The 17,769-nt window shown below is 40.2% G+C and overlaps 1 protein-coding gene and 1 long non-coding RNA gene across 4 annotated transcripts in view; one reads left to right on the top strand and one right to left on the bottom strand.

Annotated features, from left to right (window-relative positions):
* LOC131419193 (uncharacterized) overlaps positions 1–15,497 on the bottom strand; it is a 132,218-nt gene extending 116,721 nt beyond the window's left edge. For 2 of the 3 annotated variants that reach the window (XR_009223171.1, XR_009223169.1), the window contains exons 1-2: positions 15,311–15,497; positions 10,403–10,519 (exon numbers count right to left, since the gene is read on the bottom strand). This is a non-coding gene — a long non-coding RNA (uncharacterized LOC131419193). Of the gene's footprint in view, positions 1–2,730; positions 2,777–10,402; positions 10,520–15,310 lie in introns of those variants that run through there. The other variant, XR_009223170.1, reaches the window with a different exon arrangement.
* A 319-nt stretch (positions 15,498–15,816) lies between these two features.
* On the top strand, positions 15,817–17,466 carry PELO (pelota mRNA surveillance and ribosome rescue factor). The gene is made up of 2 exons (XM_058564105.1): positions 15,817–16,547; positions 16,843–17,466. Exons 1-2 carry the CDS (start codon positions 15,822–15,824, stop codon positions 17,272–17,274), a joined length of 1,158 nt encoding a protein of 385 aa, XP_058420088.1. The 5' UTR covers positions 15,817–15,821; the 3' UTR covers positions 17,275–17,466.
* The last annotated feature ends 303 nt before the right edge of the window (positions 17,467–17,769 follow it).

Below are 17,769 nucleotides of genomic sequence, written 5' to 3'. Positions count from 1 at the left end.
TCACTGCTATGCCCAACTCCTTAGTGAAATTTTCTTCTCTTGTTAAAAAAAAAATAATAATAAATCCCTTTGACAGCTAGCTAATTTGAAAAGCAAATCCTTGTTAATGTCATAATGGGTTCTGATATCTTAATGTATACTGATCTTATAGGGATATCTTCAAGATAATTTCCCCATCCAAAATAAATATTCTAAAGGTGAAGTTTCCAAAAATAATAATAGGAGTTGATGGAGATGTTTTTACCCAAACACTCAACTTCTCTTCTGATGCCCACGAAATTACATCGCTTGCCATAGGGCCCACCACACACAGGCCCTGCCCTGTTTCCATTGTCTATCTAATACTAATTCTCTTACTACTGGGAAGAAGAATAATTCATTTCTATTAAGCACTTACTCTAATCCAGGCATTGTGCTGAATGCTTTGTAGCCTTGTGTCCTTTAATCTTCATAACAGTCTTCAGAGAAAGGCAGTATTTTCATCCCCACTTCATGTCTGAGAAAAATGAGGCCTAGGCAAACTAAATAACTTTTCCTGAATCACACAGCTACCACATGATGGTTCTAGGACTTGAATCCAAGTAGTCTAACTTCGGAACCTGCAGTACTATTACTCAGTATGTTAGATTACCTCCAAAGAGAATATTTTGGAATGAAGTATTTGCTTTTCTTTTTGAGATTATTGGTCAGTATTCCCAATTAATTTTGCCTCATTTCATAGACTCTACTTTTCAAATTCTTAATCAGTTCAGTCTCTAAACTCTAAGTGTACTTTTAATTTTCACCTATATTTCCAAACCCTAAAAGAGATCTAATCTGATTAGGTCTCATTTAAAATAGAAGAGTATATAGTAAAAAGTCTAGAGCTTAACATTTGCCATCAAGTGACCTCATATAATTACTAGTTTGTGACACTAGTTTTCATTTTCTCTAAGCCTCAGTTTACTCAATGGCATGTCTTCCTGTCAGGATAAAATTGGTTAAGAAAATAGCTTTCCTGACATTGATTTGTGCTTAGATTTATTGAAGTTCAGAAAATGAGCACTTATTCTAAATTCAATTCTACAGCAATAGCTATTTTCTCTGTCTCTACATTTGCATTGATTTGACACGAAGATGATCAATAAATATTGCCATAAGATTCATAACACATATGACAATTAACTTCAACCACAGCACTGGTAGTGGTGGTGATCACCATTAGTTTGTATGTTCTAAAGGAGATGGAAAAACTATTTAAATTCAAAGCATTTATTAACCCAAAAAAAGAAAGGTAAAGTTCTCAGTAATTATAGCCTTAATCATATTATAAGTATGTTTTAACTCTACTTTATTTCAATAAGACATAATTTTACAACTTCTTTCATTTTTTTCTAATTCAATATAATGTAATTTTCTAGAATTCCATGTATGTATATATACACACACACACACATATATATAGTATATATACTATTATCTATTTTTTTTTTATAATTTTTATTTATTTATTTTTTTCCCCCAAAGCCCCAGTAGATAGTTGTATGTCATAGTTGCACATCCTTCTAGTTGCTGTATGTGGGACACGGCCTCAGCATGGCTGGAGAAGCGGTGGGTCGGTGCGCACCCGGGATTCGAACCTGGGCCACCAGTAGCGGAGCGCGCGCACTTAACTGCTAAGCCACGGGGCCAGCCCAACTATTATCTATTTTTGAAAACTCTGAGCAACTTAGAGAAACATTGTTGGGAAAGTATTTAGTATTATTTTTAAATGTCTAAGCATTAATCAGTTAATCATTATTTATTGGTTATTGTGCAATGCCCTATAGGTCATATGAGATGCTTAAGACATAACTGAGACTATAGACAGGGAGATGAGATGTATACAGGAACGGCATTCTGTGGCAAAACTCTCCCAAGAAGGGGAACAGCAGGAGACAGGTTGATGATATCAGCTAATGAAGATGGGAGAGATTGGAAAGCCAAATTGGGAAATGAGGACACTGAATGCACATAAAGGAGCCTAAATAACGTCTAATAGGATTGAACTGTGATCCAATACAATGATATTTTTCTAGGGATTTATTTGTGCAATTTTGAAGATAGGCCTAAGAAATGAAAATATGAAAGCTGGAAACAGGGAAAGACAGGATTTTTAATATATTTACTAAGTAGTGAATCATTTCAAATACATAAATTAGAAATGTAATTCCTTAGCTGATGGGTCATGTTACTGAGATTTGATGGCCTTCAATCTCTCAGTGCTACCCATCCTATTTTTGATATTCATTATACTTTAACTTTCGTCTTCTCCAACTTTTAGCCCCAGCATCTTCTATTCGGCAGCAATCTATTCAACCACTCTTGTGGGCTTTCCCTTCCCTTCCCTTTGGTTACCTATACCGTGTCACCTATATTGTGTTCCAGGCAGAGTCCTCCTTTGGGTGGCACTCTTGTCCTGCCTAGCCCTAGTCCTGCTAGACAAATACTCAATTAGCTATTGAATTGAATTGAATCAAATAGATTGATTCCCTCCACCATCTGTAAACACAAATCCACTTACCCACTCCTCCCCTTTCTTTGAAATTCTCAAAATCACTAAGACACAGCTGCAAGGAATGGGTGAGGCTAACGTGTGGATGTGGCTCTTCACTCAGGGAAGTTGTACAACTCACCAGACAAGGAGGAGGGGAAGCACTGCAAACTCCTAAGGGCTTCTTCCGGCCTGGGTGTCCCAGAGAGGGGTAAGAGCCCCAGCATTTTGACCAGCCAACTTAACTTCCCAATTCTCAGTTCCCTAGAGTAGTGGGAGTGGGAAGGAGGGCATAACAGGAACATGATTTAATACACTCTTACTTTGTAGGAAGAAGAAATAAAACAGTGCCCCGAGTTCTTTATTAGATCCAACTCCCAGTGTACAAACATCCTAATTCAGCTTAAACAAAACAACACACACATATTCCATTTCTAAGTAGACTGTTTTCCTCCCCTCTTTCCCCTCCTTCTTCCCTCTTGCATTTATCTTTCTCCCTTTCTTTTATTTTTTTTTTTCTTGTTTCTCCTTCTCTCCCACTTATCATAGTCTTCCCAAAGAAAAGTTTATCTGCAACAACCCTTTAACCACGAATCCCCATAAACGAAGCAAACTCTCCATAGGCAAAAGCAAAGCCCTCAGTGGGGCGTATCTGGGTGGACGTCCCCCTCCACCCCACAAACACTCACACACTTAGTGCGAGACGACTGCACAGCAAGGTTCAAGTGTCTGCAGGAAAGGGAAGGGGGATACCAGATCTGCTCGCTTTCATAGACGGTCTAATCCCTTCTGCGCAATCGGACTCCAGGAAAGCAGCCTCCCCTTAAGGGCCCGGGAGCCCCGGCACTTTGAAAGTGCCCTCCTGCCCAGACTCGGGCAGAAGTAAGGGGTGTGAAGGCGGAGCCAAAGAGCTGGCGACACCCTCCTGAAGGTCCAGCCCTCGCCAGTCTTCCTACCACCTTAGGGAGTTGGCACGGAGAGCGGGCTCACCCTCTCAATGAAAGGCAGATGTCCCTTTAAGGTTTGCTTCGCAGCTCGTGGACTTTAGCCTAAACACGGACCCGCGAAGTTGGCTTTATTTGTCCATGTCTCGGACAGAGCCTGGGAGGCTGCCAGTGGGATTTCAGAGACCCAGAGCGCGAAGGGGCGGGCGATGTGGCAATCGGTCTGGGATGTGAAAAGCGTGGAGCGGACTTAGAGGCACTGGTCGAAAACACAGGAAATCACTCTGCGGCTACTGGGCGCCGCGACCGGCCAGGCCAGCGACTGAGACCCGCGGCGGCGCGCGGAGTGGCCCACAGCGCGCGGCTTCGCGCCCGGTCCTGCCGGGTCCTGCCCTCCGATCCAGAGCGTCCCCCCGGCGCTGCGGCCACTCTGGCCATGGCCCCCCGGCGCCCCGCCAGCCCAGGGGTCGCTGTCGCCTGCTGCTGGCTCCTCACCGGTGAGCTACCCTGCTTTTTTCTCTATCTCCTGCGCGCGGGGCTCGGGGCTTGAATTGGGGAGGGAAGTACGCAGAGCTGTGGCCCAGAGAAAAGGAGGGAACGCTGATTCCCTTTCGGGCGCTCCAGGTAGTCTGGGCAGTCTGGAGTACGGAAAGGAGTTTCTGCGTTTGGTCTCGATATGCAATAGTTTTGATGTCGTTTCAAAACCCTCCACCCCAATAGTAGGAGGGAGGCGGTGCTGAAAACTTAACAAGGTAGAATTGACTTTTACAATTAAAGTTGTTTTGACAGTATACATTGTATTTTAGGACTTGGCCGAATGGCTCCTTACCCCTCTTTTTTTTTTTTGGAGAGTGGTATCTAGAGGGCGCCTGATTTATATGCAAAGTTCCTACCCTCAGGTTGCTCAACAGTGGGCATTATTGCATTTTCTTGCTGTCAAGTATTCAAGATCTTTCCTGCTACAGAACAAGAAAAGAGAAGAATGCAAGGCAAAATTGCTTCTTGTCCCGAAATGATGTTTCCATATTAGTACCTAGGAGGAGGAACATTTTGAAATTGAGGAAGGAATAGTGAATATTTACTCAGTAAATACCACAGAGCAGACTATTTTTTTTATTGCAAAATATAGTATGTATTGTTACTTGTGCATAAATAGGTATTTTTAAGGAGGGACTTAAAAAACACGGTGGAAATGCAAAGTTATACCCAATTTAGAAAAAGGTTGAATCACGGCATTTTCTAGGATTTTCCAAATGATTAACCCATGGTCAGATCTATTTTTACCAGTTACTGATTGAGGAGGGAAAGCTGCAATGCTGAAAGAAAGAAGGCAGGTGAGGTGAAAACTGTGTGTGAAAGAAAATCACCTGATTAATGGTTTAATTAATGGCTGGCTTTACATATCATCAATATTCAATTGTTCAGTGTCTTTACTGCTGGAATGCTTATTAGTATTAGTTAACTTAGCATTTTACGGTTAAAAACAGGGGTGATCCAGCCAGTTTAGCCAGGCTTAGATGGCCAAGCATTATAAACTTTTATGAAGATCACTTAGAAATGGATTATTAGTAAGCAAAGCTTTTTTTCATAGTGAGGTGGTAGAAAAAGAGTTAATGAGCTACTGGCTTTTCATCCAGGCATTTCCCACTACTCAGGAAATGTCCGATACTCCCAACAGTGGTCACTTCTGAACAGCTTTACAGCCAGGGAACGGTTGAACTTATCAGCTACTGTCATTACCCTTTACACATATTTGAACCATGATTCCTCTCCAATTAAAATCTTTTGGAGGTTGTTTGCATTTTTTGGTTGTTGGGCAAAATCTGAATGGTTTACTAACTATTCAAGTTGTACCTTTTTCATTTTACCAAATAAGTCACTAGTGCAGAAATGATCAAATGAGGTTTGCATATCCTGTAAAAAGACAAGAATGAAACTTAAAAAAACACAGGAGGTTAACAAGTTACAATTTCATATATAGATATATAAATTGAAGTACTTATACTTCGATATATTTATATTGAATATTCAATATGGTATATCTATATGTGTGTGTGTGTATATATATGTATATATATATAAATTGAAGTATTTTCTTAAGTTCAACCACTTTACTTCCCCAAGCCTAAAACAGTCACAAGTTGCATAGTGTGGGTTTTCTGCAATGGTTGGGGTAATAAACCATGCTGAATTCAGGAAGGGACTTAAAATAATGCAGATATTTCTAAATTATATTTAATTCCCTTTTGTGTGTGTGTGTGTATATATGTATTACATCTATATATATTAATCATATTGAAAGTTAGAATTTAAAAGGTTATTGTCTCAGAATCAATAGGTTCATCATATGTGCTATATTTATGCCTATTTCACAACACAGCATAAGAATCTGAAGTTCGACTTCTTCCTTTCCTTTGCTGGTTTCCCTGTCAGTTATCACATTGTCAGCTTCCTCGGAAACTTCTCCTCAATTCGTAGAGTCCGCACCCATGCACACTACTGTAGAGCTCATCTTCTTGTCTCCAATCTGAACCCAACCTCTAATCTATCTTCCTAATTCGTAATTTTCATTATATCTTAATCTTTAGTCAAAATCTTTGGTAGTTCTTTGTTGTCTTTCAGATAAAATCCAAAATTCTCAACCAACCTTTCAGGGTCTGCCCTACCTAGCACCTTCTATCTCCTACGACCCTTGTGTCAGTTTCCTATTGCTGCTGTAACAAATTGCCAGATTTATTGGCTTAAAATAACAAATCTACTATCTTACAGTTCTGTAGATCACAAGTCTCACTGGGCCAAAATCAAGGTGTTGGAGGGGCTGTATTTCTTCTGGAGGCTCAAGGAGAAATTTATTTCCTTGCCTTTTCCAGTTTCTAGAGGTTGCCTACATTCCCTGGCTTGTGGTTCCATCCTCCATCTGCAAAGCTAGCAGAGTAGCATCTTCAAATCTTTCCCTCTTACTCCACTTCATCATCACATCGCCTTCTCTGACTCTGACCCTATTGCCTCCTTCTTATAAGGATCCTTCTAATTACATTGGGCCTACCTGGAAAATCCAGGATAATTTCCCCATCTCAAGATCCTTAATTTAATCACATCAGCCAAGTCCCTTTTGCCATATAAGGTAACATATTTGCGTGTTCCAGGAATTAGGACGTGGACATATTTGGGACATCATTATTCTGCCTACCAAAATCTCTAAACATAAACTGCCCACAATAGCCAGTCACATTTCCTTCCTTTCTGCGTCTTGCTACTGTATGATCTTGTTTTATGCATCTAGAAAAGCACTCCACCCTTCTTTCTCACCACCCCCTGCCATCTAAACAAACTCTCTCCATCCTTCAAAGGTGGGTGTACCTCACAACAACCACCCACCATGGGTTTACCTCACAACAACCACCCACCACCATTCTAGTACACTTTCGATTATATTCAGAACTGTCTTGTTGTCGGTTTTTCCAGTATGTAAAAATGATTCATCATGAAAGATGTCCTTCTTTATGTCCAAATAAAGTTTTTATTGTTATTTTATATATGTCAAAGTCCCAACAAAAAACTAGTGGCACATAAATAAAGGATTTAACTGAAGAAAGTTTAATAAAGAGGCAGTTTGCAGAGGCCTTGAAAGGAACCAATAAAAGATGGTAGCACACCTAGAATAAGCAATAGTGGGAAGAAAGCACTGGAAGCAACAGTGGGAAGAAAAGCCATTACCATTCCCAGGCCTGAGGTAGCAGGGTCAGCTTGACTGTGAACTCTAGCTATGGGAGAGGGCCACTGGACAAGACTGTGGCCATAGGAAGAGGAATGCAGCTAGTGCCAAAATTGAAGCCCGTGCTAGGAGGGAGGACACAGGGGAAATAAATATCCCTCCTTTTCCTCCTACCTTCTAATGCCTTGCCCAGTCCTCCCATTGGCCATATCCAAATGGCAGAATTCAAACTCCCAGGGGATGAAGGTCAAGACAAACAATAACAGAGAAAAACTAGCACAACTTAACGCTGAAAGGCATGTATTTTTTGAGAACATATTATGCATGAGGCCCTGTGCCAAGAACTTTGCATGTAGTATTTCATTTTTAATCTCAAAAAGGGAAAATTTTAGAACTATTATCCATACTTTAGAGATGGAGAAACCAAAATACTAAGAGGTTAAATTACTTTTGTCCAAAGTCACACAATTAGTCAATGGCAAAGCCTCTGCTCAATTCACATCTCTAATGCTCTGAAATAATATGCCACAGAGGCTGTCTAACTCTAAGTCCATTTCCCTCTTGCTCAACCCTCTAAATGTTAAATCCAAGCATAATTGTCTAAAAGGCTTTGATAAGGATCTAATTAATGATGTGAGTCTGTTATTTTCATGACTTTTAGGTATATAGTGAAATTAGATGATGTCCCTCGCTACATTAATTATAACTCAAATAAGACTACTATCTCTGGTTATTAAGAATATAAATATAGAATTACCCTTAATTGAGTTACATGTCTCTCTTCCCTAGAAACATTTTAGTTAGCCTAGAAGCAAGGGTCTTCTTTTGTTACTTTTTTCCAGGCAAGATTTCCTATTCTAAATGAAGCCCAGTGAGATGATGGCTGAATATGGGAGGAAGTCAGTCACTTACCCCATAACAAGGAAATGACCTCCAATGGCACACAATGAATTGTCAGGAATTACTCAAGATGGTGCACCTCTTTAGTCATGATGTCAGTAAAGGCAGCAATAAATTCATAGGGCTTTTGTTTGTTTGTTTAGTAAATAGGCAATGAGAGTAGCAATGAAATATATATGCTAAATAAACTAGTTTGCCTATTTTTCTTCTCTGCTGTCATGGTGCTATTTTGATGCATGAGCTCTTGGGCCACAGCTTGTTAACTGTTGATCTTACTTCCTTAGACGGATGCTCCTCTGCCTGTGTTCCTCCACCTCCAACCAAATAAATTTCCCATTAGATTTAGAACTTGCTGAATTTTCATATGCCCCTTAAACATGAGCTATTGTATTTTATGAAATATTTTAAAATATATTCAGAAAATTAGGGATCAAAATGCTATTCTTTACCTACACTTCTCTTCTGTTGTATGAAACACAAAATAGTGTGTTTGAATTCATGTTAAGAAATTGAGATGAAAGATATTTGGAATTATTGCCACAATGCGACAGTCAGAATACATTGCCTATTCAGGGTGGTCTATGACTGGAGAATTGTAATCGCTCTCAAAGCAAGTACAGTAGAGTATCAAGAGATGTAAATGAGCTGAATATATTCCTGTCCTCAAGATTATTGAGCTTCTTTCAGCTCCTCTGTTGTGCCAGCTCCTCTGAAGTCTCTGGGCCTTTGCATAAGTTACTCACACTGCTACTGAACCTCAAGTCCCCACATGAATGTCATTTCCAAGATGTGTAAGCCCCTAGCACCTTTGATTCTATAACATACCACATGATATTATAATTAAATATCTAATTGTCTGTCTTCCTAGCTTGCTGTATGCTCTGTGAGGGTAGGGTCTTTGTCTATTATCCTTAGCATCGAAGAGTAATAGGCACTTGAAAATCTGTTATTGAATGAATTACAAAAGAATATAGACAAACTCATAACATACTTAAGGGATCAGATTGTCTCCTTTAATTATGTCCCCACCTGGAACATTTATATCTACCCATATTTATATCTAATTGAATGGAAGACACCATTAATAGAGTGATGCGCCATTATTTTATGCATTACTAAGAAAGAAAAGCACTGCCAATCCAATCATAATTGCTAGATTTGTTAGATGCCTCCTAGTTTCAGAGATGTTGAAATGTGGGAAAATGTGCACCTGAAAATTACAATCAATAACATATAATATATCTACACGGCAATTTTCTATCACATTTCTTTGTATTTTTAAAAACTGTATCATAAGATTTCAAATGCACTCCTGGTACAAATGACACTCCTTCTAGATACAAAATTATGAACATTGTCCCTGTTCTTAGTTCCCTTCCAGAGCCAAGTTTATATCTAATTCAGGAGATAATGCTCCTCTGGCACCAGCAGCCTCACCAGATCCCAATAACAAAGCTTCCTCTGAATACCCTACTTTTAAAAGGAAGACTCAGGAGAAAGGTGACAATAAATTAATCAAAAAATGTTCTAGTTGCACAGGATCAGTGACTCTAGTTTTGGCAAACCGTAACTCTCTGTAATATTGGTGGCTGGCACTTGGCATATATATATGAAGGACCTAACTTTTATCTAAAGTCGTCTATAATTTAAAAGGAAGAGTACAACGTCAACTAAGTCTTAAAAAGAGATTAAAAGATATTCACTGGTTGGTGTTCAGAATTCACTTTATGTGCAAAAACACTAATATTGTTTTATCCAAACAGTAGATCTCTATAAACAACACATGTGAGAAATTTGAATTGAAAAATCATTGTAATTCAAATATTAAGGAATGAAGACATAGGCCTTTTTTGTATGAATTATCTGAGATCTGAAATAAATGCAAATTTTTATGTTTAAATAGGGCACCTATACACATTAGAATGTCAAATGATTAAGATGAATGGTCTGCATATTTTATTATAAATCCTATACTCTTAATACAATACAAATTACAGTGTACTTTCAAAATTATTTTATTAGTTACACTTGTAGTTTGCCAAATACTAAAGTTTGAAAATACATGGGTATTGACGAGTCCTTAAAATTATACATCTTATTGTTAATATTTTTGGTAAAATGATCCTGTACGATGTAGGGATACATACAAACAGAAACACACACACACACACACACACACACACACACACTTTTGTTGATAAGATTTTGTTTATTTGGTAGGAGGTTTTGTATTGTTTTGTGACAACTGCAAGTAAGTATTTTTAATCACAGGAAATTCAGATAGTAAGTGAGTATAAGTTCCTTAAAAAAAAAAACACAAAAAAAACTTACCCTTTTCCTTTTTACTCTTTTGCCTGAATTAGCTGAATAATCCTCCAGTTGTCCACTAGCTTTGCTTGTGGAGGTCACATGGGCATCTTGGTACAATCTGAGGTTAGCATATTCTCTCTAAATAAATGATTGCATTTATCAGTAGATATTCATAATCAAGAGCTCTGTCTACTTATTCTATAAAGATCATTTTCCAAACCACGTGTGATAAAACTAATTGTTGTTATGCATTATTTTAAAACATTTTAAGAACTTTTCCTCAGTGAGATGTGTTTAAAGTAAGCATTTTCTTATCCAAGCATAGATATCTCAAAAATGGAAATAGGTTTATAGAAGCTTACCTTTAAGAGGAATCTTCTTTTAAAATTTTTAGTAATGTTATAAAACAGAATGAGATTTCCTAATTTTAAGATGTCAGTGATAGACAAGTTAAAAACTCTGTAGTAAAGGAGAACTAACAACCCCTCATTCTTTCATATAATAACTATGATATGTACTACTTATTGTGCTGGGGTCCAGGGACACAAAGACAAATAAAAGGTAGTCTCTGCTCTTAAGGGGCTCAGAGTCTGAAAGAGGCAATAGACAAGCGAAGAAGCAAAGATGGGAGGAGCCCCTAAGCAAAGAAAGGAAAAGATTAGCAAAGAAAGGAGAAGATTGGGTTTGTATTGCTAGAAAGTAAGCTTTGCAAAATACACAAGATAGAAACACAATTTACACAGCCCCTACTATTTAGGGGTCACTGTGCTAAGTAAGCACAGGGTATTCAAACAAGATTTCCATCCTTCAGGAGCCCATAATCCCTGCTGCTGTCATGCAACCATTTCTAACGTATTATTGTAATAGCAAGAAGGATTGTAATCCAATTCACCAATGAGGTGCAGGAACCACTCACTTCATGCAGTAGGACAGACCTAAGATTTCCCTGGAAAGGAGATGCTAGTATAAATAAATGCACTCAGATCATCCATCAGTCAACTCTACTGAACCAGTTATTTTTCCAAAGCTGAATAATTGTAATCATGTTAAAGTGAGCCCTCACCCTTTGCTCTGTCTGATCCAGATGTCTAGCTTCAAGCCAGGCATTCTTAGAGATTTACCATAGTACCTTACAAGTTTATAAAGCTCTACAATTCATCATAATCTCATTAGAGCCTCCTAAGGGTTGTCAAATGACAGAGGCAGGCCAAATAATTTTGTTAACAATTTAGAATGAAAAAGTTTAGGTTTATAGAGGTTAGGGGACTTATCAGTTGCTAGAATCTAGCTAGAAAAGACTTGAACCTCAGGTCGGCTCACTTTTGGTGTGCAAGCATTAAACTTAGTATCGATCTTTTACTACTAAAATGGGCCTTAGGAAGAATCAAATTCAAAAGGTAGTATGCAAAATTGAAAATAAATGTGCTAGAGTGAGATTATGGATATCGTTTTAATTTTTTTAAATACTGTTACAGCATAATTTCTGCAAGTAAAACAATTTTAACCGTTTTAATCATTGAATTCAATTTCCTCAATTCTTAAGTAAAAGAAACTGAGTTTCAAAGAGACTGGGTGCTGCCAAAAGTTACAGTAAAAACAATTGACAGGGTAAGAATTACAATCCAAGATGCTTGACTTCTAGCCCAATTCTCTTTTTGGGACACTGGAAGTATATCAAAAACAACAAATTGAAAACTTTTGGAGGCAAGAAGACTGACTTTTTTTTTCTTCTAGAGAGACTAATATAAATAAAATGTTATAAGAAAAATAAATGAATTAAAGTTACTGATATAAAGATTTCTATTTTCTAAGAGCCAATAAATAAGTATAAAATTAGAATTTATAGCAACATAGCTAAATCATAGTTTTTTGCCTCACAATTTTGCTTATTTTGGTAAAGAATGAAAACACCATATACGGCTATATATTATATCACTGCTATAACCGTAGCAGTTTTAAAATAAGAGGAATTACTTTGTAAACTTCCATTATTAAATTAAGTGAACTATAGTTGATAACAAGGGCAGGGTCTTAAAAAGTGTCTGTGATAATGTTAATATAGTTGCCACACTACATCTGATCCACTCAGCTTATCATTCATATACCAGTGTTTACTATGTGCACGGGACTTTTCAAGGGACCATGGACAGATACAAGGATGAATCCATCCAGAGTTCAATAAGAGAGAAAAGATAGGCATTCCAATTAATATACTGCATGGTTTCAAATTTGAGATAACATTTAAGCTAGTCCTTGAAGATAAGCAGGATTTATGGAAGCAGGGGTGAGAGAAAGTGATATTTTAAAAAGAGAGAACAGCATGAGCTAAGGCTGCAGGAAGTTCCCAGGATGTATGGGGAAGAGAGATTACTCCCATAGTGAAATATAGGGTGCTGGAGGGGACAGGTGAGAAATAAAGCTTGTAAGGCCATGTCATGGGGGTCTTGAATGCCAAGGAATTTGGATTTTAATTAATAGGGAATGAGAACTCCAAATAACTCAAAAGTGCAATGATTGGTCTAGAAATACTAAGTTATAACACAAAATCTGGGGGAAAAACATCTGATCATTCAACAATAAGCTCAAATTACTAAAAAAAAATTCTGTTACAGATGTTTCAGATCAAATAGTAATTCTACGAAAAAATTTGTAGTATGTTAAATCACTGAAGCACATTTATATTTAAAAAGACAGCCCAAAGCAGTCTGCCTCATAATTAAAAAAAAAAAAAAAAACCATGGAATTAACAGTCAATGTGGGTTTTCCACGGTTTTTAAATGTAGAAATAATGTGTATTTTTCTAAAGTAGGATATTAGAACTTTCTCAAGTATTATAATGGTGACCTAGTCTGGGCAGAAGAAAAACTACACTGAAAAGAAGAATATAAGGATTTTTAAAAACTAATAAAAGAGCAAGGAAGAGATGAGTGCCTTTCAATCCTCTAGGCTGGTTCCTAAGCTGAGTCTTTGTTTAACTGGTAAAGGCGGCAGTTCAGGGGAAATGGCAGTGGGTAACCTCACAGAATTGGTGGGGATGCAGAGAAGATTTCAAGCATCCATAACATACAATTGTGTTAGTGGAAAGAAGAGTGTGAAGTTAAGCAGGGCTGGATTTGAATGCTGGTTATGTGATCTTCAACACATTTCTTAACTTCTCTGTAATTCATTTTCTTCATCTATAAAATGAGGATAATAAATATTTACCTTACAGATGAGGATTAGAAAGAGAGAAAGAGCATAGGAAAGTACGTGCTGAACATTTAATAAACAATAGCTCTTCAATAAAAACCTAACATTTATTAAGATCCTACTGTGACTACCACTGTGATTCTGTGGTTTTTGATCCTTGGCAGATTTTCCAGAGAGGTGAATTGTACTTAGAAAGGCAATCGAGGAGCGCCTCTTTCTCTCTGTTACACACACACACACACACACACACACTCACTCTACCCAGTTAGGAATTATTCTAGGTTAACAAGCACCTTTTAAAAAGATACAATGTCCTTTCCGGAGCCGGCCTGGTGGCATAGGGGTTAAGTTCATGCACTTCGCTCCGGAGGCCCGGGGTTCACAGGTTCAGATTCGGGGCACAGACATATGCACCGCTTATCAAACCATGCTGTGGCAGGCGTCCCCCATATAAAGTAGAGGAGGATGAGCACAGATGTTAGCCCAGGGCCAATATTCCTCAGCAAAAAGTGGAGGACTGGCAACAGATGTTAGCTTAGGGCTAATCTTCCTCACCAAAAAAAAATAAAATAAAATACAGTATCCTTTGGAGAGGCAAACCATCCCTACACTTTAGTGTGATCAGTTCCTTGCACAGTGGAAAGTTACTGAATTCTCTTGCAAGTGGTAAGAGAAGGCGGCAATCTGAGTGAGGAACCGTGTGAGGGCATTCAGTATAATAGGAAGGTGGGGAAGGAAGAGGGCGGTAAGGAGAGAGAGGGAGGGAGAGGAGGCCACAAAATAGCGGTTCTGCTTTGCATTAGCGCTTTGGAGGGGACCTTTGTGTCCCCTGACAATCTCTGAAGAAGATAATTGAGACTTGAGTATCAAGACTTGTGCCAGTGTCAGATTCTTCCCTTTCATCCCCGTCTCACCAGTTCAGGGTGGTAAGCTTTCCTTTCAATGCCATGCACAATAAGACAGGAAAGAGAATGTAAAGACGTGTGTAGGACTCCTCTGCCCTCCACCCCATTTTAACTCTCAAGAAAACTTTGGGGGGCTTTTTCTATTCACTGGTCTTTTTAAGAGGTAATTGCCATTTCTCAAACTCCTCCGCCTACCCCCGCCCCTCGCCTTAAATAAAAAATGTTACGTGACTTAAGGATTTTCTTTCAAATCAATTCTGTAGCTATTCAGTCGGGGTCGGTCACAGTAGATCAGGTTTATCCCCACTTCCCATATCCTCAGCTCTCAGTTCAGCTTTAGCAGTGAAGATCCTACCCTAAGCTGTTGCGACCCAACCGCCACCCTAAACATTTCACTGAGCTGCGGAAAGCTGAGACAGCCAATTTTGGATTATGGGATTCCTAGGACATCAGGTCAAGCAACTGAGAGGTCCACCCAGGGTTAAATTCCACAGATGATTTCTTCTCTCTCTGGGATCAGTTCTTTAACATCTGGGTTAATCAGATCGTGCAGACTAAGCGCAGAAAACAGCTGGGCACGTTGCTCAGCGCCCAGAACCACCTGACCAGTCGTTCTTACAAACAACTTCAGGACACAACAGCTCCAAAAGGCGTGGAGCCTCTGCATGCGGATAAGGCAGAAGCAAAGCCAAGCACAGTTTGGACCGTTAAGGCCAAGTCTGCACTTTTGAGAGTTCCTTTGACTTTTAGATAAGTTTTGAAATTGGATTTACTCAGAGGGAGAAGGTGTAGAGTGGCAACTGCGCGCAGCTGAAAAAAATATATTTGCACTCACATATTCCTCAGATTCTTCACAAACAGGGATGGAAGAGAAAAGTTAGGTAGTCAAAGGTCAGCATTAAAATAAAGGACTTGCCACCAAAGAGCCCGTGCATTTTTCTCAGCTGGTTTATACGTCGGGAGCACCTCCCCGCTTAGTGCGCCTGCGCACGCGCAAACTGCGGCCCCGCCTCCCCTTGGGGCGTAAGACATGCGCATGCGCCCTCATTGCATCAGCCACTTGGTCCGTGCTGGCGGCTGGAACCGCGGAGAGTACGGCGTTCGCTGCGGTGGGTCTCGCGCCGGTTTGGCGCGGCGTGCCCGAGACTGAGAGAAGAAAGGCTAAAGTAAGTGCTCCCCGCGGCCGCTTGAGTCGGAGATAGAGTATTTCCTTTCCGCCAGGCAAGTGCTATAGGAACCGGACCCCGCCCCCTTCCCGGCCTAGACTTCCTTTCCCCTCCCTGCCCCTTTCCCGGTGGGGACCCCCTCGGTTCCTCTTGTTCTGGCAGTGAGCCGCTGCCAGGGTCATGAGGCTCGTGAGGAAGGACATCGAGAAAGACAATGCGGGCCAGGTGACCCTGGTCCCCGAGGAGCCCGAGGACATGTGGCACACCTACAATCTAGTGCAGGTGGGCGACAGCTTGCGCGCCTCCACCATCCGCAAGGTACAGACCGAGTCCTCCACGGGCAGCGTGGGAAGCAACCGGGTCCGCACCACCCTCACTCTCTGCGTGGAGGCCATCGACTTCGACTCTCAAGCCTGCCAGCTGCGGGTCAAGGGAACCAACATCCAAGAGAATGAGTATGTCAAGATGGGGGCTTACCACACCATCGAGCTGGAGCCCAACCGCCAGTTCACCCTGGCCAAGAAGCAGTGGGACAGTGTGGTTCTGGAGCGCATCGAGCAGGCCTGTGACCCAGCCTGGAGCGCCGATGTGGCAGCAGTAGTTATGCAGGAAGGCCTCGCCCATATCTGCTTAGTCACTCCCAGCATGACCCTCACTCGGGCCAAGGTGGAGGTGAACATCCCTCGGAAACGGAAAGGCAACTGCTCCCAGCATGACCGAGCCTTGGAGCGGTTCTACGAACAGGTGGTCCAGGCCATCCAGCGCCACATACACTTTGATGTTGTAAAGTGCATCCTGGTGGCCAGCCCCGGATTTGTGAGGGAGCAGTTCTGCGACTACATGTTTCAACAAGCGGTGAAGACTGACAACAAAGTGCTCCTGGAAAACCGGTCCAAATTCCTTCAGGTAAAACAGTCTTACCCAGGGGTGATTAAGAATGGGCAGAGGGATTTGTATCAACTACTGCTAAAGTTTTAGAACTGGGTGAAGTACAAGAGGAGAAAGTCTTTACTTGATTGGGATTGTAAATGAGATAATGAAAAGGGAACTGTTAAATAGCTAGCAAATTTATGTAGTAAACTTTGCTTAAGGCCTTCAACGTATAAAGCTTTCTGAGTGCTTTTGGCTTTAGGTCATCGTGGGCTGATTAATGGGTGCTCTAAGAGATTCTTTTGTCTAACTTTTATAATTGTGTTTCTAGGTACACGCCTCCTCTGGACACAAGTACTCCCTGAAAGAGGCCCTTTGTGACCCTACTGTGGCTAGCCGCCTTTCAGACACTAAAGCTGCTGGGGAAGTAAAAGCCTTGGATGACTTCTATAAGATGTTACAACATGAACCAGACCGAGCTTTTTATGGACTCAGGCAGGTGGAGAAGGCCAATGAGGCTATGGCCATTGACACATTGCTCATCAGCGATGAGCTCTTCAGGCACCAGGATGTAGCCACCCGGAGCCGGTATGTGAGGCTGGTGGACAGGGTGAAAGAGAATGCAGGCACTGTTAGGATATTCTCTAGTCTTCATGTATCTGGGGAGCAGCTCAGCCAGTTGACTGGAGTAGCTGCCATTCTCCGCTTCCCTGTCCCTGAACTCTCTGACCAAGAGGATGATTCCAGTTCTGAAGAAGATTAATGATTGGAACTTATGATTGAGACAACCTTGTGTCTCTTCACTGTTACATTTTCTCAGCATCCTTGTGACAGGGAGCTGTGGCACTTTGTGATTCTTACAAGGATTTCTCATGTGTTTAATCTCACTAGGTATTTTGTGGTTGGCAGGGCATGTATTCAGACCAAACAATAAATTAAAAGGAAATAATCTCCATGTTCGGTATACCATCTTTATTAATTAGGATAGTTTTATATAGGAATTATGACTTCTTTGCAATACTTAAAAACATTTTGTGTATTTAATGAGAATGCCTATATATTCTTTGGGATAGATCATAATACCCCATACTTGATGCTTTGAAATAGTTTTCCTTAGGAAAAGCCTTTTAATATTTCATTATCCTCGGTTTCCGTTATTTTAATTCTGCATAGTGTTTCTTGCACTGTGTTTAATGATCCCCTTTCTTCCCATTTCTCCTACACTCCATTTTTTTAAAATTTTTAAATTTATTTGCTA

Source organism: Diceros bicornis, chromosome 20 (assembly GCF_020826845.1).
Source record: "Diceros bicornis minor isolate mBicDic1 chromosome 20, mDicBic1.mat.cur, whole genome shotgun sequence".
Taxonomy (NCBI): Eukaryota; Metazoa; Chordata; class Mammalia; order Perissodactyla; family Rhinocerotidae; genus Diceros; species Diceros bicornis.
Note: the sequence above shows the minus strand (reverse complement) of the source record. Positions and strands in the feature narration are given on the sequence as shown.